General features: G+C 43.5%; 1 protein-coding gene across 5 annotated transcripts in view; it reads left to right on the forward strand.

The window, feature by feature from the left end:
* The window catches only part of NEO1 (neogenin 1), a 251,320-nt gene extending 227,721 nt beyond the window's left edge, over window positions 1-23,599 (forward strand). For 2 of the 5 annotated variants that reach the window (XM_082619130.1, XM_082619132.1), the window contains exons 22-28: window positions 4,215-4,362; window positions 8,838-9,076; window positions 9,644-9,736; window positions 13,397-13,555; window positions 17,801-18,064; window positions 20,090-20,226; window positions 21,020-23,599. In XM_082619130.1, the coding sequence (XP_082475256.1) occupies window positions 4,215-4,362; window positions 8,838-9,076; window positions 9,644-9,736; window positions 13,397-13,555; window positions 17,801-18,064; window positions 20,090-20,226; window positions 21,020-21,103 (1,124 nt within the window). In that variant the 3' untranslated portion in view covers window positions 21,104-23,599. The remainder of the gene's footprint in view (window positions 1-4,214; window positions 4,363-8,837; window positions 9,077-9,643; window positions 9,737-13,396; window positions 13,556-17,800; window positions 18,065-20,089; window positions 20,227-21,019) is intronic. The other 3 variants (XM_082619133.1, XM_082619134.1, XM_082619131.1) reach the window with 2 other exon arrangements.
* Window positions 23,600-23,967: the final 368 nt, after the last annotated feature.

Raw genomic sequence — 23,967 nt, forward strand, 5'->3', positions numbered from 1 at the left:
TGTGGTGGATTGTAGCATGTTACTAATTTCTTTTTATTTAATAGAGCTGGCTTTAGGCATTTTCTGGCAAATGTTTGCTGAATTACTATAAACTCATTCATTATAGGATCCAGAAATAAAATTGTTTCCCCACATATCCAGCTTAAAATAATTCTAAACAAACAAGTCTTCCTTTTGCCCACTGCCTCTAGAAAATAATTAGAATCTTGCTTTCAAAAATAAACCCTTTAGTGGGATTAGCTATCATCTAGAACAAGGCAGAGAAGTGCTTTGGAATCATTAATTTCTCCCCACACTACTTACTGCAGTGTTTTTAGTTTGGGAATTCTAAAAAATTATTACCAGTCTCCAAGCCATCCTAAGAGCTGATGCCTTCTAATTACTTAAATGATGACACCTACTTCTCTACTGAACGTCTCCATTTGTAAGTTACTTTCACACATGAAATCACATTTGATCCTCATAACACTGTGGGGAGGCAGGGAGAACAAGTATCATTTTTCCCATTTCATACATTAAGAGACTCAGCGGAGAGGTATTGTGCCTGGATCCACCCACATATTCTGGAACTCCTAGAACCAAAACCCAGGTCTTCTGACTTCAGATTGTGCCTTTTCCACTGTCACACGCAGCCTGAAAGCCATGGGGTTCTATACCAGATGTGGGAATCCAGGATGGCAAAATGTCCACAAAAGTAGTTACTAGAAATGACCCTTACTGTCTCCTCACTTGTAGAGTAATTTTACTCCAATAAAAAAAAAAAAGAAACATATGGAAGAGAAAGGAAAAGAGTTTCTAGTCCTCTGGAAACTCCTGATCTAATTGTGGAAATAAAATTATCTCAGTCTCCAGTATCTATTTAAATAAAAAGTGATATTGCCCAGACTTCTGTGAAATCAGCCAGTTCTTAGGAGAGCCAGACAAATTTGCTTACTTCAAGAAATTTTTAGGCTCTGATTTCTAGAACTTTATGAGTTTCTCCTCCTGGGATGCATATGTTACATTTATGTGCTGTCCACAGTATAATATTCAAGACTGTGAGAAAAGCAGTTATTTCTTTGTCCTATCTTTCATTTATGCATTCATTCATTTATTCACACATATTTCTAAAGGTTCAGGTTCTATGTAACAGGCTGTAGGAGCTGGAGGATTGAGTAGCAAACTACCTGATAGAGAAAAGAGAAAGCTTTGTAGAAGAGATGATCTCTGACCCAGATTTTAAAAGGCACAGAGAAGATTGCTAAATGTTGAGGAGGGGGTTGAACATCCTAGGATGCAATAAAAGCTCGTGTGGAGGCACGGCAGTTTAAAACAGCCTGCTTGGACATGGAGGCAACCTAGGTGTCTGTTGACAGGTGAATGGATAGAGAGGGTGTGGCGCATATGTGCAATGGAATATTACTCAGCCATAAAAAGGAACTAAACTGAGTTATTTGTAGTGAGGTGGATGGACCTAGAGTCTGTCATACAGAGTGAAGTAAGTCAGAAAGAGAAAAGCAAATACCGTGTGCTAACACATATATATATATATGGAATCTTAAAAAAAATGGTTCTAACAAAACTAAGGGCAGGACAGGAATAAAGACGCAGACGTAGAGTATGGACTTGAGGACACGGGGAGGGGGATGGATAAGCTGGGACAAAGTGAGGGAGTAGCATTGACATATATACACTATCAAATGTAAAATAGCTAGTTAATGGGAAGCAGCTGCATAGCACAGGGAGATCAGCTCGGTGCTTTGTGACCACCTAGAGGGGTGGGATAGGAAGCGTGGGAGGGAGACGCAAGAGGGAAGGGATATGGGGATATATGTATATGTATAGCTGATTCACTTTGTTACATAGCAGAAACTAACACAACACTGTAAAGCAAGTACACTCCAATAAAGATGTTAAAAAAAAATTTTAAATAGCTGCTTTCTCCAGGGATCACACTGCCTAGAGACAGGATAGAGAGTCTCGTGTTAGAGAAGGTAGGTTAGAACCAGCCTGTCAAAAGCTCAAGCGCTGATGCTAAGAAATGTGAGCTTCCTCATGTAAGTAACATATGTAAGATGTCTGATACTACTGGTAAACTATGACTTCCATTTATTGAGTATCTACTATTATTACCCTGATGACAGTGGAGAATGAGTTGGGTGTCACGAGTATGAAGTCAGAAAAGAGTGGTTTGGAAGCTGTTGCAATAGTCCAGGTGAGCCTTAATGTCCCTGGTAGGGGGGATGATGCTCCCATTGGCAGCTCATTCTTACTCTATTTTAAAAGGGAGTTTTTGGCCAGCTCAGAAGTTAGAGGTCAACTGCAATTAAATGAGAATTTGTCTCTGTTGAATGCAGGAAAGAACTGCCGCCACCACCTCTGCTTGCCTCCCACACCCCAGCTCCCCAGCCTCTGATTGCACTGCTGTTAATAAAAGTTTTATGTAAAGCCCTAGTATGGCCTAATTGTATTGGCTCCCAGTTCCATAATCTTTCCCAAATATAAAAATGTTATTTTATTGAAGGTCAGTGTGTACAATTCAAGTTGTCTATCTGCTGACTTTTTTCCCAGAAATGAAGGATAAAAGTGATTAAAGCAAATGTAGAAGAATAAGCTCTTAAGCTGTCAAAATTATCCCACATTTAGGATTGTGCTTAGTAGCCTATAAAATCATAGAATCAAAAGTGAAAGGTCCGCTAATCCAGTGTTATGGAAGGGATTCCCTCAATAAATATAGTTTGGATTAGATCATAAGTTTATAAGCCAGGCTGTGTATGAGAATCACTTTAGGAGCTTTTCTAAGAACACAGGTTCCTAGGCCATACCTTCATGGTAGGAATTTCTTCCACAACATCCCAGACGGGTAGGATGACTCTTCTTAAGTACTTCTTCTAGTGACTAAATATTTAGTCACTAGCAATAGTTAAGCAAAACAGCTCATCCTATTATTGTACAGCTTTGATTGTTAAGGCAATAAGAGAGAGTAACTAGAAGTAACTAGAGAGAGTAACCATATATCTATAGTGGTTAGATCTTTGTAGAGGGATTTCCCATATTTTATAATATGAACATGCATAACTTTTATAACGAGGTGGGAAGCAAAGAACTATGTTTCAGAAAATGGAAGAGCAAGACTACAAAAGGCCTTGATAAAAAGCTGAGCCTCATCCTGTGAGCAATGAGGGAACAATAATAGGAAGAAGAAGAAGAAAATCTGTTTCTTCAAGGTCCTAAATGATGTGCCCTCTGCACACCTCTCCAGCCTCACCTTCATCTTTTTTCTGCTCACTTCCTTCTCTCTAACTTTGCATATCTCTCTTTGCTTCAGCAATACTGGCTGCCTTTCTCTTCCTTGAACATGCCAAGCTCATTCCTGCCATAGGATCCTTCCACTAGCTATTCCCTCTCTATGGAATGTTCTTCCTCCAGGTCTTTGTATGGTGGGATCATTCATGTCATTCAAATCTCAGCCCAAATGCCATCTCCTCAGAGAAGCTTTTCCCATCCATTCAATCTAAAATAGCCACCCAGTCACTCTGTATCATATACCTTCATTTTATTTTTTCATAGCACTTATTACAAACTAATAATTTCTTATTTGTTTATTGTCTGCCCCCCTACCTATCTTTGTTGTTCACTGTTGCATCCTTAGTACCTAGAACAATGCCTGGCTCATAGTAACCACTCAATAAATATTTGTCAAATTAATGCATATGTACAGACTTTTTCCTGAAGCTGAATAAGAAAATTAACTCTGCATAGACTGTGTATTTATAAAAAGAGAGACGTTATTTTTCAAGTATTTTTTTTGTGATGGCAGACATCTATATGTTGGAGAAAACCTTTTGTTTTCTATGAATGTACATTTTTTAAATAGTTTTCCAAGTCAGAAAACTAAAATGATTCACAAAAGATGCTTTATAAAATGAATTTACATAAGACACCAGGAGACAGACCCCCTTATTTGTCTGAGCATAGTGTTCAGTATAACTTGAGAAACTTTTATTGAACACCAGCTTTGTGCAAGGTGTACTGTGCATAGGGCAGAAACTCCGCTCTCTAGATGTCGTAATCTAGTGGAGATGGCCATGTTCATGAGGCACTTTTATACAAGGCACGGTGATGACTGTTATCAAGAAGCTCACAGAAGTATCTATACTCACATGACGGTTCTGTAGCCTGATTTTATGCTAGAATTCTCTAACACTAGCAAGCGTACGGTTTTCCCTTTCCAGGCAGTAACAGCCCTCATGGAAGCCCCACCTCTCCTCTAGACAGTAACATGCTGCTGGTCATCATCGTTTCCGTTGGCGTCATCACCATCGTGGTGGTCGTGATCATCGCTGTCTTTTGCACCAGGCGTACCACTTCTCACCAGAAAAAGTAAGGAGCCCCAGTTGTAGCCCATACATTTTTTTGTATGTATTCTTTTGCTTCTATGTGACTTCTGTATCTGGAGTTGTACACAGAGTTAAAACATAAAATACGTGAAAAGCGATGTTTTAAATATTTTTAAAGGAAATGCAGAATGGTTCCTCTTATTAAGTGTGTGTCATTCAGGGTCCTGGCAGGAAAGAGGTGGCACACTGAAAGGGGGTGAAGGAGGCTTTAATGAAGGGACCATTTACAACGTCCTAGGTGGGGTTAGCGTTAGGCAGCAGTGTTCAAGGGCCAGCAGCAGTGATAGGCCACTGTCACCCTTAAAAGGGCGAGGGGTTTTTCTGATGAAGAGAGAGCTGTTTTCAGGGATCTGAAGCAGCAGGAGAGGGCTTGCGACAGGAACCATGTGGGGTGGTAGGACTGTAACTACTGCCAACCTCTAGCCCAACAGTGAGGGGTCAGGAGAGAAAATACCTCCTACCTTCCAGTGTCTTGCCTGTGCATTCTACCTGCCAAACCAACTGGAAGCCAGGGACAGAGTTACCATGTAGATATAGTTCATTTAACTCAGCCTCTCAAGTCACAGAGCCAAGTAGACAGTCGATCTGGAAAGGAAAGTGGACAATGTCCAGCCTAGTTGGGGGCCCCTTTGGAAGACTGTCTCTGTGCACACAGTGAACCAGATGCACAGGAGTTTGTGGAATTTCATGGCACAAATGTCAGCCGAGATGGACGGAGACCATAGACCATAGACTCTAAATCTAAGCTTAAGAGTATTTTTAAAGAAGTGCTACCAAGTGTAGAAGTTGAGGTTGGGACTGCAGGAGGTGGGGTGGGGGGAATGCGGTGGAGAGATGTATTGATTAAATGAACGAGAAAGGATTACTTATAATCAGCATATCACATTAGCAGAGAGGTCAGGTGGCTGCTAGCTCTGAACTCCTCTGGGATTTTGAGGCTTGCGGCTCATTGTCTAGAGGAGATAGCAAGGTGATTCCATAATATGGTGCTTGATAACAGCCTGCACTCCTGAACCTGAGAGAATCCTTGACCCTAGGTCATATTCTACTCCTATCTCTGGCCAGCAAGACAGATGCCATAAAAAAGGAGATTCTTGAGTTACCCCTAATAGCAAAAACACAGTATGGGTAATAGAACAACTTTAGTTGCAGTATCCTAAAGGATCGTAAGATGGAGGTATTGCTCCATAAAGAGAAAAGAGAAATTCACATCTGTGTGATGCTATCATCAGACCTGGTCTGCCCAAGGCAAGGATGCGTGTATTTAATAACAATAAATCTGTTTTCAAAATAGAGGGCAAGTACAAGCTACCATCTAACTGCTACTAGTAATGGCTTTATGTCATTTTCTGTAGGTGATGTGATGTTTTTAGTCTTTCTTTTGCCCAAATAAAATAGCTTTCTATAGCTTACCTTCACCATTTTTCCAAGAGAATGGGGGCTCCCTTTATAAGCCTCTTGATTGCTGCCTCTTACAGCTTTTCCCTACCTACCTTTGATTGTAGAAAACTGTTTCTCTTTAAAACCTCAGAGATAACATTTTTCTATGCTACAACTTTTCTATAAGCTTCTTTTTCAGCATTTCCCATTTATCTTTATGAACTTGATTTTACATCTAGTTTTAGACATCTTGAGATCTTTATTTAAAAGAATCTGAAAAAACAAAATGACAGAATTCCTTAATGTTTGGGGGGATTTAAAATTCAAAGTAAATAAAAAATAAAGTACTTAGTCTTCAGATTGAGAGGTAGGAAAATGAGTTTGTAATAGGCTCTGTACTCTGTATTTGCATTTGCAGGTCCTATAATTTGCGTCCCTTTGGTTAAAAGAATTGTATCAAGTCTTCATAGAGCTTTCCCCTCCTCCTCCCCCAGTGACCTGCTTTCCAAGTGTTCCATTGACCATCGAAAATATGTGAGCTTTTCTCAGTACTTTTCTTCCTCTTTAATACCTGAGGCACCTCCCATTTCAATTGTAGCTGTTTATAGACTCTTACAACCTCAAAGCTGACAGAGTATTTAGAGTCTAGCCCCTTGTAGTTTCTCAGCACATCGTTCTATAGCCCCCTCACTCTCAAAAGATGAGAACTACCTCAGTGTGCCACCATCAAATCTAAAAACCTTTCCATGTTGGGAATAATCATTTTCTCCCCCTGCCTCCTGTTGGAGACCGGTTCTCCATTTCCCGTCTGGATCCCGGCGTCTCCTGCTTTCTAAGAGCTTGTACTTGCGGTTGTCCCTTCCTCCGGCACAGCTAACCTCTCACCCTCTGTTAGCTCTGCCCCTTCAGCATGTAAGTGTGCTCAAGCTTCTTCTGTCTTAAGAAATAATTAGAACCCTTCCTCTGTTGCATGGTCCTTACCACCAACCACTTACAAATCTCTATCTTTCCCTTCACCACAAATTTCTCGAATACTTGTCTATGCTCACTTGTCCATTTTTTCACTGCCCATTCATGCTTCCGTCCTTTCTAATCCAAATGTTGCCCCTACTGCTTCAGCAGAATTGCTTTTGCTGAGGTCACCAGTGACTTCCATATTGCTAAAGCCAAAGGAAATTTTTCAGTCCTTAATCTCTCAACACTTAACACAGTCAACTACTCCTTCCTTCTTGAAACATTCTCTTGAATACATTCTCTTGTATTCTGTGATTGTGTGTTCTTCTTCGCAGCCTCTCCAATCTACTCAGCCATCAAATACAGACATTCCTCAGGGCCTGGTCCTAGAATTACTCTCTTCTCCTTCTGCGCTCTCTCCTAGTGATACCTGCTTCTTTGGCTTCATTTACTTCTGAATTTCAGCTACTCCCATATTTCTCTCTCTAGCCAAGGCCTCTCTCTTCTGAGTCTCAGGCTGGCCTCAGTCTCAGAACCAATTACCTGTTTTATGTTTCATCTTTAGTGTCTCAGAGCCACTTAGCATGTCCGAAACAATTTATAATCTTTTTTGTCAAACCTGCTTCTCCCCAGTGTTAGTAAATGGCTTAAGCCAGAGACCTCGGCATAATCCTTTATTCCTCTTGTTTCTTTATTCCTATCCTTTCCCACATTCATTTTTTCACCAAGTCTTGTCATTTTGGGCTCCTAAATAACTGCCAAATCTCTCTCTTTCCTCCATTCTCACTGTCCCAGGCCACCATCAGTCATGGCTGAGATTATTGCAGTTGCATCCTAACTGCCCTCCTGTTTTGTCCCCTACCCTTCAAATCCATTCTTCACATCCCAGTTGGTTTAAATTTTTAACTCAGAGTTCATCTCCTTACTCTCCTGCTTAAAACCATTTAGGGGTTTCTCTTTACTCATAGAGGGAACTTCAGACTCTTGGCGTGGCTCTAAAAGCCCTTTATGATCTAATCCCTGCCCATCTTGCCAGCATCATTTCATATCATTCTCCCCATGGTTCATACACTGCCACCACTCAGGACTTTTTACAGTCCCTCTAACACACCAGGCTGTTGCTCTGTGCTTCAGGGCTCTGACATAATCTGATTTTACCACCTGGAATGCACCTTCTGCCCTGTCCCATTTAGGTCTTAGCTTAAATGTCATTTTTTCCTTCACATTTTTCCTGTCCACTGTATGTCCAGCTATTAAGAGGTTACTATAACACTTGGCATTTCATTAAGCTCAGAACATTTTAAAATAATAGTTCAGGGCTTCCCTGGTGGCACAGTGGTTGAGAGTCCGCCTGCCGATGCAGGGGACACGGGTTCGTGCCCCGGTCCGGGAGGATCCCGCGTGCCGCGGAGCGGCTGGGCCGGTTGGCCGTGGCCGCTGAGCTTGTGCCTCCGGAGCCTGTGCTCCGCAACGGGAGAGGCCACAACAGTGAGAGGCCCATGTACTGCAAAAAAAAAGAGAAAAAAATAGTTCAGTGTTTGTCTTCCTTACTTGGCCAGAAGTGCTGAGGGCACAGCAGTCCAGCATAGGACCTGACATACAGTAGGTACCTAATAAATGCTTATTGAGTTGGGTGAGTGACTTAATGGAGAAACTAAGGCACAGAAAAGTCGACACTGTCATCCCCATTCTTGACTTTACCCAGTGGTGGTCCTAGTTTGAGTTACCTAAAATGGAGTTCCCTTCCTCCTTTATAAGCAGACTCTATGTCTACTCCATTGTTATATTTCAAGTTAACGGTGTCCTTTCTCTATTGATTGGAAACTTGGGGAGCAACCTTTTGCTTTAGAGATTATTTGATCAAAAAATGCTGTCTAATCTGTTTATACTCAAAAAGTCACAAGGCAATATTCAAATATGCCCACGTACATACCTCTAAATATATGTGGACAAAGAGATACACTTACTGTTCCCAGAAGAAAACTTCTTGACTCTGTTTTTCTTGTTTGTTTGTTTCTGATTTTGCCTGAAGCATCTCTCAGAAGGGAAGTTTTAATCATTCAAACCTTTTGACTAATAATATTCAAGAGTTTCTTTAAAAAATCCTCTTAATTTTGTACCTAGGAAACGAGCTGCTTGCAAATCAGTGAATGGCTCCCACAAGTACAAAGGGAACTCCAAAGATGTCAAACCCCCAGACCTCTGGATCCATCATGAGAGACTGGAGCTGAAACCCATTGATAAGTCTCCAGACCCAAACCCCATCATGACTGATACTCCAATTCCTCGTAACTCTCAAGATATCACACCGGTTGACAATTCCATGGACAGCAACATCCATCAAAGGCGGAATTCATATAGAGGTGCAGGTTTTCCCCAAATGTTTAACCATTTAAACCATTTTCCGTTTTGTAAGGTTGCCTTAATTTGGTGATTCCTATACGAGGTTAGGTTTAAAGAAATGTGTGTTACAGGATCAACCTCTGATGAAGAATAGCTAGCTTGTTGCGGGGAGAGGTTCTATACCCAGATGAGACAGTCTTCTAGCTCTGTTAGGTCTCTCATCGTGCTTCACCAACTTGACACTCAAGCATTTGAGACAACATAGCCTATGTCTGTGCATTTCATTCCGTCCCTTCAGTTGGACCCCAACTCTCACTGTGGTGTTCAGCATGTTCTTGGTCTGGCTGCTCTCCCTCACAGACCTGCAGTGAAGCAGGGTAAGCAGCGTTGTGTCAACTGAGTTGACTCAACAGGGACTCCTGTAATGCGCTAATGGTCATTTTCCTCTTTATTTCACTTCCTGCAGAAACACCTTGTCCCATTGTTGTTTGTGAGTCCTGAATCCCCCACTTGAAATGTTTTACTGCTGAGGCTGCTCATTGGCCTAGGGCACATGTTTGTAACCGGCCTCCATATTTGATGTCTAGGGCATGAATCAGAGGACAGCATGTCTACACTGGCTGGAAGGCGGGGAATGAGACCAAAAATGATGATGCCCTTTGACTCCCAGCCACCCCAGCGTAAGTTAAAAGCTTCTCTTTTCCTGAGGGCTGCCAATCTATCCAGTCATGTTGGGGAACAACTATCAATGATCTCTTTGACTTCACTTGATCCTAACACAAAAAATAATCTACCAAAGCTTTGGCACCATGAGGGAATAAGTATCAAGCATTTGCCATATTTTGCAATTAATATTTATTCTTCCAAGTAGCTTCTTTAGTTTCAGTGCAAATAAGCTAAGAAGCCAATTTCCACAAGTCTCCCAGGCATTAGGGAAGTGACCAGTCTCTTTAAAAGTACATCGAGTCTCTGCAGGAGAGATGGGGCTGAAGATGGCTAGATGTCACAGTATTCCTTGGGCTTCCCGATACATAATCAGTGTTGATAGGCACCTGCGGAATTTTTTTTTAGTTAATAGACGTTATATTTTAGAGGAGTTTTAGATGGACAGTGTGGAGTTTTTAAAGCAATATTTTTCAACCTTATCTGACCCATGCTTCACTTTGATAAGCATGAAAATTGTCCAGCTTCCTTTAATAATATTTGAAACTCAAAATAACTTAACTGTCATGATTAAAAAACCAAAAAGCAATGGGACAGACCAATTATATTTTTTAACTAGTGTTTCTTCTCCCTTGTTACTGTTTTCAAGGTGGGAAAGCCTTTCAGATTAGCTGGCACAATGGGACTTCCAGTTGAGGGTCCTCTGTGCCATTCTAGAGAGATAAGAAGCCACCTGCCTACCAATATCAAGTTTAAAAAACTATTTGATCTTGAAGTTATTTGCTCTGGACTGAACAGTAGGTTAGTAAACATTAACACTGTCAGGTGCCTAGATTCGAATCCTGAAAGATCACTTTTTAATTTAACCTAAATGAGCTTTTGGATTTTTATTCATTTCTTAAAAGATGTCCCATTTCAGAACTGTTAGCCATCCCTGTTAACAAGTGACAGAGATTTTAAATAATCACAGATATCCTACACACAGAAGATGGCACCATATACTTGGAAACTAGTGGAATCCCTGAGAGTGTAAATGTCTGCACACACGCTGTCACTTGCACGAGATTCTAAAAGTCAGCTTTGAAAGGGAAAGGGCCGATTTGCTAATAGGTCATTTCTGCACAAAGTAGTTTTTTGCTTAGGGTCCATGATAAAAAAAAAGAGGGGCCTGTACTTGGAAGTGTGCAAGGAAAACCGGTTTCCCTCTCATCAGAGGTGCCCTGGACGGGGTCCCCAGGTTTAGAAGTGTCCAAAAAAGAGTAAATTATTCCATTCCAGTTGCTTTTGATTTATAAGAAGATGGTAGCTTGACTACTTGTTTGTTTTATATAAGACTTTAGTTCTTGCCTGAACTGGCTTATTTTTAAAACTTGTAAAATTTGACTAACCCTATTCCTAGATTTGTTACTTTTAAATATGTTACACAGAAAAGATGTGCTGTACTAGTTGACAGCATTCCTGTTTTTTTCTTTTTTTGGTGGTGGGAAGGAGTATGCATAAATGTACAGTATTACTTAATTTATGCCTCAACAGTTGGGTGGGTGAGTGGATTCTTTAATTCAAGAATCTGAAACCAGGTTCCCAAATATACTTGTGATCTTCAGGTTTAGAGATATGCTTTTCCCCACGTGGCTTCAGTCCTTTTTCACAAGCTGGGATTCCCTGGAGTCTGCATCCCCCATCCACCTACCATGGCTATAAATGTCTGAGCACTGTTGAGAAAGGCCTGGTGGTGTCAGGATGAGGTTCCATCAAAGGCCTTGCACCAGAAGCATTGGATTCTGATTCAGCTAATAGCTAATGATTGCCAACTGTATTCTAGACAGGCACTTTCACATTTTTAATTTACTTAATTTGGAAAAACTGGCAATGCCTTGAAGTCAACTTTGTTTTTCTTTTGTGAGAGTTCCCTGTACCTAAAACACTTTCAAGTTGCACTTCCTAGATAAAAATCAGGAGGCTTTTTCCCTCACCCTAGCCTTAATTCTGGAAAACATTGATTCTGAAACACCCTACTTCTGAAAACTACCTGTCTTCCCCTGGAGGAGATGCTGACTGCCAAGCTGCCCTAAGTCCTCTCCTCAGCCAGGTTTTCCAAGTCGTATTTTATTCCAAGGGACCACCTGCAGCTTCTGATCCCTGAGGGCAGGGAAAGCCCCTGATTAGTTTCCCAGGCCTTGAGCGGGGAGGGGCAGCACTGCTCCAGGGTCCCTGGCTGGTTGTGCCACCTGCTTCTTTGCACATGGCAAAGAGAAAGCTGCAGAATAAAGGCCTCTATTTTTTTTTTTTTTTTTTTTTTTTTAGCGGTACGCGGGCCTCTCACTGTTGTGGCCTCTCGCGTTGCGGAGCACAGGCTCCGGATGTGCAGGCTCAGCGGCCATGGCTCACAGGCCCAGCCGCTCCGCGGCATGTGGGATCCTCCCGGACCAGGGCACAAACCCGCGTCCCCTGCATCAGCAGGCAGACTCTCAACCACTGTGCCACCAGGGAAGCCCAAGGCCTCTATTTTATTGACTGGGATTTTCTTCACCCCAAAGATCTAGGGAAATTCTTGGTGACAAGATATTTTAATAGACTCCAAAGGCAAATTAAGTTTTATCACAAAGTTTGTGAAGTCCTTGCCTAAAGGGAAGAATAAAAAGATCCCATGTGTTCCTAGCCAGCCCTGCCTGTTTACCTGTTTGGGGGATTTAGAGCTGGTTATCTTGATGTTAAACATTCTGCTTCTCCAGCTACTCTATGGGAGTACCTAAGAAAAGTTTATACCCCAACTGGGCTTCTGATTTTGTTTGTTTGCATCTCTGGGATCGATAATTAAGCCTCATTAAAGAAGCACTTTGTCTTCATAGAAAGTTGTATGTGGAACATCTGTGAAAATTTGGATTTGTTTGCTAAATGCAGCAAATTGAATTCCTTAGCCAGTGTGGGAAGGAAAGAGGCAATTTAGGAAAAATCCGTTTATCTTTTAATATGTGAATGGATGTGGCTGAGCTCCCAGACTGGAAGCAGGAAGAGATGGTGCCCTAGGCCTGTGTTTCATGCTTTTAGTACTAGATTGGAACGTAAGAGTTCAGTTCCACTTGCATTCCTTTTAAGATGAAAACTGATTAAACAGCTACTTATTCATTCAGCCTAAATACCTATTTCATGCTTCATTCAGCAAGTAAGAAAAGACAGAATGAATTAGGAATATACTCAAAGGAAAAGGGACTTCTATCTTTTTAAGCAAGAGAAAAAAATAATAGATACCCAAACCACCATTTGTTTGCTTATGGATTTATATTTTATGACATATTCAAGGAGATATTTTTAATAACTCATATAATCCATATTTATTGTAGAAGAATTGGAAAATAAAGATAAACCAAAAGAAATTTCTTTTTAAATTCTTCACCCCTCTTCCCCACAAGATAATCACTGTTAACATTTTAGTAAAAATCCTCAGGGTTTTTTATTTCTGTGTATATCTAGAGACATATGCGTAGGAGTGTGTTGATTTTTTAAAGCAAGTATAAAACCCATGGCTAATTGTCCAAATTCAGCCATATGCCACCAAAAAGCCAAGAAAGTGGTCGTACAGTATGGGAGGGGGGCGCGGGGTAACTGCTCTTGAACTGTGATATGTGTGTGTCTGTGCAAGCATGTTAAGCATTTCTCTGTCTTGTGTTCATTCACAGCTGTGATTAGTGCCCATCCCATCCATTCCCTCGATAACCCTCACCATCATTTCCACTCCAGCAGCCTCGCTTCTCCAGCTCGCAGTCATCTCTACCACCCGGGCAGCTCATGGCCCATTGGCACATCCATGTCCCTTTCAGACAGGGCCAATTCCACAGGTGAGAGCTGAGGACGGAGCCCCAGGTGGAAAGCATTCCGAAAAGCATCGGCAGGCTGCAATGGGGAGGACTTGCCCTGCTTAGAACGATTTGGAATTTTTTTTTCAGTGTTATTTGTTTATCATAACGTTTCTGTTTCTGACTCAAATTTGTTTCTATAAAATTCACTCCATTTTTTTCCCCTGAGTTTTAAGTGCTTAGGGCAAGGTGTTGTTTTAGTAAAAACGTAACTCTAATCACATAACCATGTCTTGTTCCATCACCTTGCATCTTAATTCCGTCATATTTTCAGTCTATTTTTTTAATCCTCCAGTTTGAAAGGAAAATGTATTCTGGGTGATTTTCAGACACTAGATGTTGCCTTTGCCTAATGTTGGGAAGGTTCTTAGGGCAGCCATAAGGTAGTTCTAATGTTAGGTCTTAATTACTTACTTCTGCCATGTACCAAAGTAAGAGCAACACCTGGGGACAGCAGGGCCAGTGGCCATGTTGAGCTTGTGCATATTGTAAACCTCAGGTTGCCTAGTGGATTACTGAAATTAGAAAGGGCTCACAGGCATAGATCATCTCTAAAAATAGATAGGAAATTAGCCTAACAATCTGCAGTGTATTTAAAGATATACATTGCCAGACTAACATGTCCCAGTTAGGAAATCTTAAGAAACAGCTCTATCGAAACAGGTTTAAGGAAGAAAAAGTGAAGGTGAGAGGACAGCAAATGGAATAAATATTGTTCCTCATTAACTGAAAATTAATTTCCATCTTCTCAGTTTTAAGGTGCAAAAAAAACCACTTCTCATCTATACAGTGTACTCTTTTTCCATCATTTGAAATTTGTCTTTTAATAGTTACATATGTTACTAGTAGAACTAAGTTTTGGTAGTTCTGGAAAATAAGGGAATTTCAAGTGAATTCCATTTTAAAAGAACCTCAGAGCTTCATGCTAGAAGCTTGGGTTGCCAATAACATCCCTTCCTCCTTTACGTTTTGATCAATTATAAACATACCCCAGGCATCAAATGGAGGTCAAAGCTTATTAAGAGATGCCTGATAACTCCGAAAGTTATCTACTCCCAAACCTTTACTTGGTTTGGAGAATGCTGCTTGAACTCATGTCTAAAATTGGCCTCTCCCTCCCTCCAAATCCAAGTGTGGGGCCCTGCCTTTAGGGAAAGACAGTCTACAGGAGGCTATGGAGAACCAAAGGCTGCCTCACAGACATAATCTCAGACAGAACAGACAAGAAAGCAGCCCTCCAAACCTGTTCTTAGAAAGTGGTTTTTGTGTCCTGACTCTGTTTCTCCATTTTTAAGGCAGAAAGGCCTCACCCACTGGGATATGAGCCTACCTAAGTGCATGGCAGGGTCTTCCCAGTCGGATCAGCCCCCTCCTCCTCCCTCTTGGACAAGGAGGGGGTTGAAGGTTGGCAAGAAGCATAGGGCTCTCGCCCACCCCTCGTCCAAGTGGTCCAGTGTTGATAAAAGCTTGGTTCTGTATGGATTCAGGCGGAAAGCAAAAAGAGGAAAAGTAACTATTTGTACCACTAAAGGGTTCCCTGTTTTAATGACCAGGGGAGATAAAAGAAGGTAAAACTTGTAATGGAGCCACTGAAGATGGATTTGACATGTAGAGCAGGTATCTAGGAGTGATCAAAGTTCTCCTCCTGTTGTGTTTTCCTGTGTTTCTAGAGTCCAGTATTACCACAGACCTGTAGATGTGGGCTTGGCACGACTAGACCTTGTCCAGGGCCGTCTTTGCTCTAGAGGGCATTGGCTGTGTCTTTTCCTTGGACATTTACTATGTCACTACCATCTGATGCAGAAAGCGTGCTTTCCACTTGCCCAAGCGCTCAGCCACTGTTCACTTTGTGTGTCTTAGACAACTCTGAGAGGTCAGTCGGGAAGTAGGTCCCTCACCAAAGCAGAAATTTTAGTTACAACATAGTTTCCCTCCTGGGCCAGAGGTGTTGCACAATTTCAGGGCACACCCTTCACAGAGAATACAGTGTGCTGGTGCCTTCTGGAGTTGCTCCACACTCTGATTCACGTAGGTAGCCCTCTTTTCCTTTTTCACGTTTCCCACCATTTCTGGCCCTCAGAAGCATATGCATCAAATTAAGGCAGTTGAGGCATCCAAGGTAGGCCTGTGTGCCCAGAGCTGACCTAACATATCTGCCAGTACAATCTGACATGGTCCAGACTAGAGCCTGCTTTCTCTCTCCTCATCCTTGTTACCCTCGATAACCAGCTTCCACCCGGCCCAGGATCACACAGGGTGGGACCAGCAGCTCCCCAGGTGTGATAGCTGACCTGAGCAAGCATAAGAAGTGAGATCCTTAGCGTACCCCTGGAAAGGACGAGAAGTGACCTAGGCCTGGGAGGCTTATCACAGCCAGGCTCTCAACACTTGGGGAGGGTGTATGAGTCGCTCATTGCTGGGACCCAAGGCCTTTAAGTTAAGGGAGTAGCACTCATGACTGCCATGGCCCATCACCTGAGAGCCGAAGAGAACAGATTCATTGCTATCTCAGCAACAAAGGCAGGGAAAGGTTGGATTTCTGCAGGTTGCTCATGCATTACTGCTTAAAAGGGTTTATTTTCCTTGATAAGTTTGAGGACTCTAGGAATCAAGGGAGGACCTCCTTCAGGCTGCCTGGTGCAGCCTATGGCCCTGAGCTGGTATCCTCCAGACCCCCCCCCCTCAGGGTGGGGTTGGTGATCTGCACCAGCTCACACTATTTGAAAGGTCTTCCTCATATGGTCTCCCTGGGACTTGGTGCTGCTTCTGCCCCTGCAGAGTCGGGGGACGGGTGGTATTGGGCATGGAAGAGCAGTGTGATATGTAGTGGATGGAGCATGGACTTGGGACTCGGGCAGGGATTCGGAATCCTGCCCCATCGGTTCTGTGTCCTTGGGCCGTGCTTAACCTCCCAGTGTCTAATGAGTTACTAGGAGGATTGAATGAGCTAATGAGTATAAAGCACTTAGCATGGTGCCTGGCTCAGAGTAAGCACTCGGGTAATTTACGAAGAAAAGAACCTTATCAATTACTCAAACCCTGTGTTTACCACTTTACATACATTTTCTTAATTAAATCCTTGGTGAATTATGTGTTATTCTCCCTATTTTTATAGGTGAAGAAACAGATTCAGAGATTTGGTGACTGCCAAGTTCGCTCAGCTCGTATGTAGAGATTAGGGTTCAGGTCTATCTGACTCCAAAGCCAGTGCTTTTACTACCCCCCATGCTGCCTTCCAGAACAACTCTGACCCCTCTTCACATATTTTGAGATTTTTGTCATGTTCTTCTTGAGTTTTCCCCTTCTCCAGGCTTTTTCTTTCTCTGGACCCCCAAATACCTCATGGCATGATCTTAAAGCCATTTACAGACCTCTGGACTGTTTGGTTGTCCAGGTCTCACTTGAGCTGTGGGGCTGTTGCTCTGGGGAGGGTGTGCACAGTAGCCAGAGAGCGTGCAGGGCCTGTGGCACTGCCTCTCCTGCAGTGACCACCAGGCCTCGCAGGCAGAGCTGGTCCTTGTCAGGTACCCAGCCAGTCTTGGTGGTAAGACATGTTGTCTGTGAAAGGCTAGTCTCTGAGACTGTCAATCAGTGAGTGAAATTTTCAGTTTTCTTTCCTTCTTCCATTTATTTATTTATTTATTTATTTATTTATTTACGGTTGTGTTGGGTCTTTGTTGCTACATGTGGGCTTTCTCTAGTTGCGGCGAGTAGCACATGGGCTCAGTAGTTGTGGCTCACGGACTCTAGAGCACAGGCTCAGTAGTTGTAGTGCACGGGCTTAGTTGCTCCGTGGCATGTGGGATCTTCCCAGATCAGGGCTCGAACCCATGTCCCCTGCACTGGCAGGCGGATTCTTAACCACTGCGCCACCAGGGAAGTCCCTTCTTTCTTCTTATTTACATCTTAATAGATAACATCTCAGGAACCTTGATATGTGCTCCATAGTGAGTACTGAGAAGAACTTTAAATCTGTAAAATTGTGACCACTTGGTTGTGTAGGTGAAACAAATCCAGCATCTGGTTGACAAAATTGTTCAGGACTCTTAGATTAGACTGTTCTTACTTAGCTTTGACAGTGGTGCTAATCCATGTCCCCTTGGACTAGCATTGATCCTAAGTGCTTATTGAGCTGGTTTCAGGAGCCCTTAGAGGTAGCCAGAACCCTGGAATGTGCATATGTTCAGTGGTAAAATAAATGCTAACATTTGGACTTTCCCGCTGTAGAATCTGTTCGAAACACCCCCAGCACTGACACCATGCCAGCCTCCTCGTCTCAGACATGCTGTGCTGATCACCAGGATCCTGAAGGTGCTACCAGCTCCTCTTACTTGGCCAGCTCCCAAGAGGAAGATTCAGGCCAGAGTCTTCCTACAGCCCACGTTCGCCCTTCCCACCCACTGAAGAGCTTTGCTGTGCCAGCAATCCCTCCCCCAGGTCCTCCCACCTATGATCCAGCATTGCCAAGCACACCATTACTATCCCAGCAAGGTGAGTGGGGACAGCAGCACCACTGGAGGGGCCCTTGAGTAACAAAGCAAATGTCCTCCAAGCTTATCCCTGCAATTTAGTGTCGCAGGGTGCATTGCCCCTCTCAGGGAGTCTAAGGGCTCCTCCTTTGGGAACATATATAAACCAGAGAATAATTTGGCGGGGAGCAGGGGCTGACTTTCTGAATTGTGTTTTGGGTGCAGAGTCCTTGGTGGTAAAAGCCAGTGGCATGGGTATGAAAAACAGATCTGGTCTGCCCAGCCTCCTCCCAGAGTTGCCTCACTCCATAGGGTTCCTGCCAGCTGGAGAAGGGTCAGGGAGGCCCAGACTTGGAAACAAGGAAGAACCTTAGGGTGGAGGAATAACCCTGCAGAAGGAAAGTTAACTCCTCGAGTTCACCCAGCTCAACAAAAGCCCTCTCACCTCAAAGGCGTGCTTTCTGCCTCCTACTCTTTCACATTTTTCTCTATTATGATGGTTTATTTCAGAATAAATCACTGGTTTTCAAGCTTTCTGGTCTCAGGACGCTTTATAACTCTTACAAGCTGTTGAAGCTGCACAAGAGCTTTTCTTCACATGAGTTGTACCTATCATTACTTACTATATTAGAAATCAAAACAGATTTTAAAACTATTTTATTCATTTAAAAATAGCAATTAATCTATCATGTTAAGATAAATAGCATATTTTTCATGAAAAATAACTATTTCAAAATAAAAGAGTAGCATTGTCTTATATTTTTGCAGATCTCTTTAATGTCTGGCTTAATAGAAGACAACTGGATTCTCACACCTGCTTCCGCATTTAATCTGTTGCAATATGTTGTTTTGGTTGAAGAAAATCTGGCCTCACAGATATGTAGTTGGAAAAGGGAAGATTATTTTTATAACCTTTTCAGACAACTGTGGATATTCTTTTTTGATACTACAGCAAAACTCAACAAGTTGTAGTTTCTTATAGGTTTGTTTGTAATGTGGAATCAGAAATCATATAATTATTTGTACTCTGTTCCAATAAATCCACATATCTTGTACTTTGAATGCGCGGTACTGAACATCACATGTTGGTCTTTGGAAAGTAATGGTTCACTAAGTTATACAGATCCTCCGAATTTTGATACATTTTGTTAAACGGTATCTAAAAATACATTCATTAATATCACCAATGTCTGGAAGTATTGGGAAGCTCTCAAGCTCATGGTGGCAGATACAAGTTTTTCAAAATTCTGATTTTTCACTTTAAACTTAAATTTTATCATTGAAAATAAATACTGTCCATTGTTTTCCCTGAAGTGACTGACTTTACTTCATTCACTTTCTAGAAAATATCTGCCAAATGCTCAAGTCTGAATAACCGGTTTGTGTGTCAGTCTTTCTCTGTACTAACATTGATGTTTCGTGATGAAAGCAGCAGTTCAGCTCACAACTCAATTACAAGTGCCTTTATTGAAGACAGCTATTATGCTTTGGTGTACAGCAGAAGTATTTTACCCGTATTTCCATTTTAGAATATTTAAAAGATGTGTAATCAAGGTTGAGATTTCATAACATAATTTTTGCTACTTCATTAATGATGATCTTAAACTGGCTCTTTTTAAACTTGCAAGTATGCATGTCCATGAATGACTTTACAGTTTGGTGCCACTGCCTTAATTTGTGCTAAGGCTCCAGCAGTTTTACCCACTGTTGCTTTTGTACCATTGGTGGAAGGGCAAAAACTGTCTTGGCATTATTATGAAAAGAGTTTTGACCTCCCAGATATCCTGCCAGGGGCCCTTGGGCCACCACACTTTGAGAGCAACTGGACTAGGAGATGAGCTTTCTAAATCCAAATGGAACATTTGGCCTCTTGGATGCCCTGCTTTCTCCCTCCTGCCATCTTGTTCCAGTGCCTTTTCAGAGCAGGATCTCTGCCCTGGGTCTGGGTGCATCCCTCACCCTTAGCAGCATTTGGACCTTGGGTACCTTTGTGAGGTCTGGAGGAGCAAACTCAGCCACACACCTGATGGTGCCCTTTCCCCCTCAGCTCTAAATCATCACATTCACTCGGTGAAGACGGCCTCCATCGGGACTTTAGGAAGGAGCCGGCCTCCTATGCCAGTGGTGGTTCCCAGTGCCCCTGAAGTGCAGGAGACCACAAGGATGCTGGAAGACTCCGAGAGTGTGAGTTCGCAGGGCCACCAGCCCCGCCAGGATGACTAGGTGCATGTCCCAAAGCCTGAGAGTGCACCGGGCACACTGATACTCTGTGCTGGCCCAGAAGTGTGAGGCAGAGTCGCTCACTCACTCATCAGGCGAGCACTGAGCAGCTCCTGTGAGCTGGGGCCGTGCTGAGGGTTTGATCTGCTTGGATTAGCTTGTCACACCAGCCCACCCACCTGCCTTCCTTTTAACTGTGTCCTGTCTCTCTGGTCCTCTTGTCTTGGTTTGAACCATCCACGTGTTCTTTTTCCCCTTAGTCCCCCTTAATGACCTTTCCTGAGCAGGATGCTGGAGAGGAAGGTGCCTGTATGGTTGCTCTCAAAACAAAAATCAACAGGGTCTCTCCTTGATCTTTCATTCCCACATTCCAATAAATATGTTCTGCCTCTGCATTTCCAGGTACAGGACTCTCTTAGGAGGAGAGGTTGGGGCCCAGAGATACAGGGGACATACCAACTGTGTTGGGTCCAACAGAGACTAGAAGGGATGAGTGGCAGGGCCTCTGGCCTGTGAGGTCCTCATGACCCTGGCGGTGTGGGTTGGAGGAAAGGCATTCTGCAGTGGAAAGAAATTAGTGGTTTCTGGCTTGGGCACATCCTGCAACCTCTGATGCTGCCGGGCCAGCAGGGGCTTGGGTGATCCAGTCTCAGGCAGTTTTGTCACTGACCACTTGACACTTTGACGTCTCTCTGTGGGCCCTCCTTCTGGACGGCTGCTTGGACTGTGCCTGGTAACAGTGTTCTCTTTTCTGTAGAGCTATGAACCAGATGAGCTGACCAAAGAGATGGCCCACCTGGAAGGACTGATGAAGGACCTAAACGCCATCACGACAGCATGACGACCTTGACCGGGACGTGACTCCGGACCTGAGTCTAGAAGTCTTGAGACTTAGCCTTGAAAACAAGGAGTTGTACAGAGCACGAGAGGACAGCACTTGAAAACACAGAGTGAGCAGGCCGCCCGGCCAGCACCCCCGCGTGGGGCCAGCTCCAGGTCGGCCTGGAAGATGCCGTGTCAGGGCAGCTTCCCTTTGCCTGCCAATATTCTGCAGGACTGGGCACCATGGGCCAAAATTTTGTGTCCAGGGAAGAGGCAAGAAGTACAACCTCTGTCTCACTTTGTGGTCAGGCTGTGTCTTCATGCTACGACGGCATCGCCTTTATGGAGTGTAGACGTTGGCATTTATGTACAATTTTATTTGTGTCCTATTTTATTTTACCTTCAAAAGAAAAACACTATCAAAAACCAAGGAAGTCTGTGGTGTTCTCCACAAGTGGTTGACATTTGACTACTTGTTTGAATTATGTATGGAAAGTCATTGACAGTGTGGGTTGTTCCAGGGGTTGGCTTGTTTTGTGTTTTTATTTTTATTTTTGATTCTGAGTCATTGCATCCTCTACCGGCTGTTAATCCATCACTTTGAGGTGGGGGGAGGAAATGTTGCATTGCTGTTTGTAAGCTTTTTTATTTTTTTTATTATAATTATTAAAGGCCTGACTTTCTCCTCTCATCACTGTGAGATTACAGATCTATCTGAATGAAATGTAACATTGAAAAGACTTGTTTGTTGCTTTCTGTGCAGTTGCAGTATTGGGGTGGGGGGGGGTGGGAACTGGAAATTGAGGGGCTGCTGAGGTCCTGTGAATGTTTCAATCATTGTACTTCCTTCCAGAAGCCTGCAGAGAATGGAAGCATCTTCTTTATTGTCCTGGCATGTTCATCTCTATTGTCACTAAGTTGCAACTGGAGTTTCATTTGGATCTAGTTAAAAATTTCTTCTGTGCAATAGGTGGGTTCGAGGATGTAGCTGCCCTGGTGTCTTGGTCATATCCTGATAAGAATGTCCACGCTGAGGAGTCAGGTGCTGTATTGCAGGAGTGATGCAGGACAGGGCACGAGCCTGGCTGAGTTCCTGGGAAATCGGAGAAGAGGTTAGAGACCCTTTCCTGCTGTTACCATGTGTTCTCTTGGGGAAGTCAGAGGTTAAGGAGGGAGCTTTGTTCCCATGTAGGACTCCTTGCTTCTCCCTAGTTCCTGTCCTCAGCCAGTCCAGCTCTCACTTCCACGCCTCAGAGCCCCGTGGGGAAGGCGTTAGCAAGAATGAAGCAGGCAGGGGCTGCAGCACCAGTGAGGCTCTCCACTTCTTTCTGAACATTGTTCTGTACATAGCAGGGGATGGGGACAGCGGCCTCCCCAACTCCCGCACACCATCCCAGCAGCTCAGCTAAGCCCCTGATTTGAACAGGGCAGCAGGAGGTCTCTGAGGTGTGCTGAGAGGCTGGCCACACAAGAAGCCTTTGCCTTTGCAGGAGGTTCTTATATGCTTTTTCTTAAAAATGTAAGGAGCTGAGATTTTTCTTTTTGTTTAATATAATCTATTAAGAATACAGGACTGACCCTCAGGCATCTCCCCCTACTCCCCAACAAATCCCCAGAAGAGAGTGTGGAAGGCGGTGCAGAAGGCGGACCGAGCTTTGGTTCTGTAGCCAGGAAGAGGTCAGCTGCTGAGAACACCAGTGGGCACTAGGACCCGCCTGCCCTGGGGCCTGTGCTCTGCCCTGGCCACACAGGCACCCCACTTGCCTTTGTACCTTGGTTTTTTCCCCTATTTAGGTCTTATCACACATTTGTTTTTCTAGAAGATGAACTCTGTTTCTTAATTGGGGGCAATGAAAAGTGCAATGCTGGAACTCCTGTTGCCCTGCTAGCTGGTCACGGAGGATAGTGCCAGGCCAGATTCTGGAAACCCAGTGCACTTAAACTGATCCTGAAAAGAGCACTCAGAACACTCTGGACACCAGGAGGGCTAGATTCCCCAGAAACTGTCTTACCTTTTGCCCAAAGAAACATGCTCGGTATTGGGGGCATTGCCTCCCATGAACCCTGATACTTCGGTTACCTCAGGGCCTTGGTACCTGGATACTGCCACAGAACTGGGGTGGGGGGGAGGGGCCTATTTTTAAATAACTGTTCAAAGTTGGGGGATTTTTTTAAATTAAGAAAAAGGAAAGTTATTCTGTATTGCACCTTTTCACAGTTTAATACATTTTCTTACATTTTCCTGTGATTTTTGAAATTAAACCATTGTGTGTCTTGTAATGTCCTAGTTGAGCTGCTGACCAGCAGCTTCCTTCAGGAGGATTTGGAGCAAATGTGTCTGTTGCCTTGTCACCTGCTGGAAGGGGACCTGGAGGGCTGCTGGGGACTAGTTTCTGTACACACTTGTTTGGCATTTTCTGTAGTTGATGCTGTAAACTCTATGGCTTTTTGAAAAACAATTTCATGTTTTTATTTAGTATTGGAAATCCAATACACTTTTTTTAATCCAATCAAACTCTGGTCTGGACAAAGTGTTATTTTCCTTTTTCCCTAGGAAAACAGAACTTCGGGGTCCCGTTTCCCATCCTCAAGTGGACTTCACCATTGCCCTCATCACTGTAAAGGCAGGAGTTCGGAGGGGCACCCAGGGCGGTGTAGCGGGTGAGCCGGGTGGTGATCTGGGTGTCCTCCAGCCCTGTCCCTGTCCCCACCCCCATGACCATTGCTCCCCTGCAGGGACTGAGAGCCCGAAGGATCAAAGATGACACCTGTCAGAAAGAGCCAGGTGCCCCCCCCCCAGGCAAAAAAGCGCAGCCGTTTCTGAATGGTGTGCAGGCCGCGTCCCAGCTGTAGCAGCATCCTGCGCAGCGGCTCGTCCTGTTG

Source organism: Mesoplodon mirus (assembly GCF_964341445.2).
Source record: "Mesoplodon mirus genome assembly, chromosome: 4".
NCBI lineage: Eukaryota > Metazoa > Chordata > Mammalia > Artiodactyla > Ziphiidae > Mesoplodon > Mesoplodon mirus.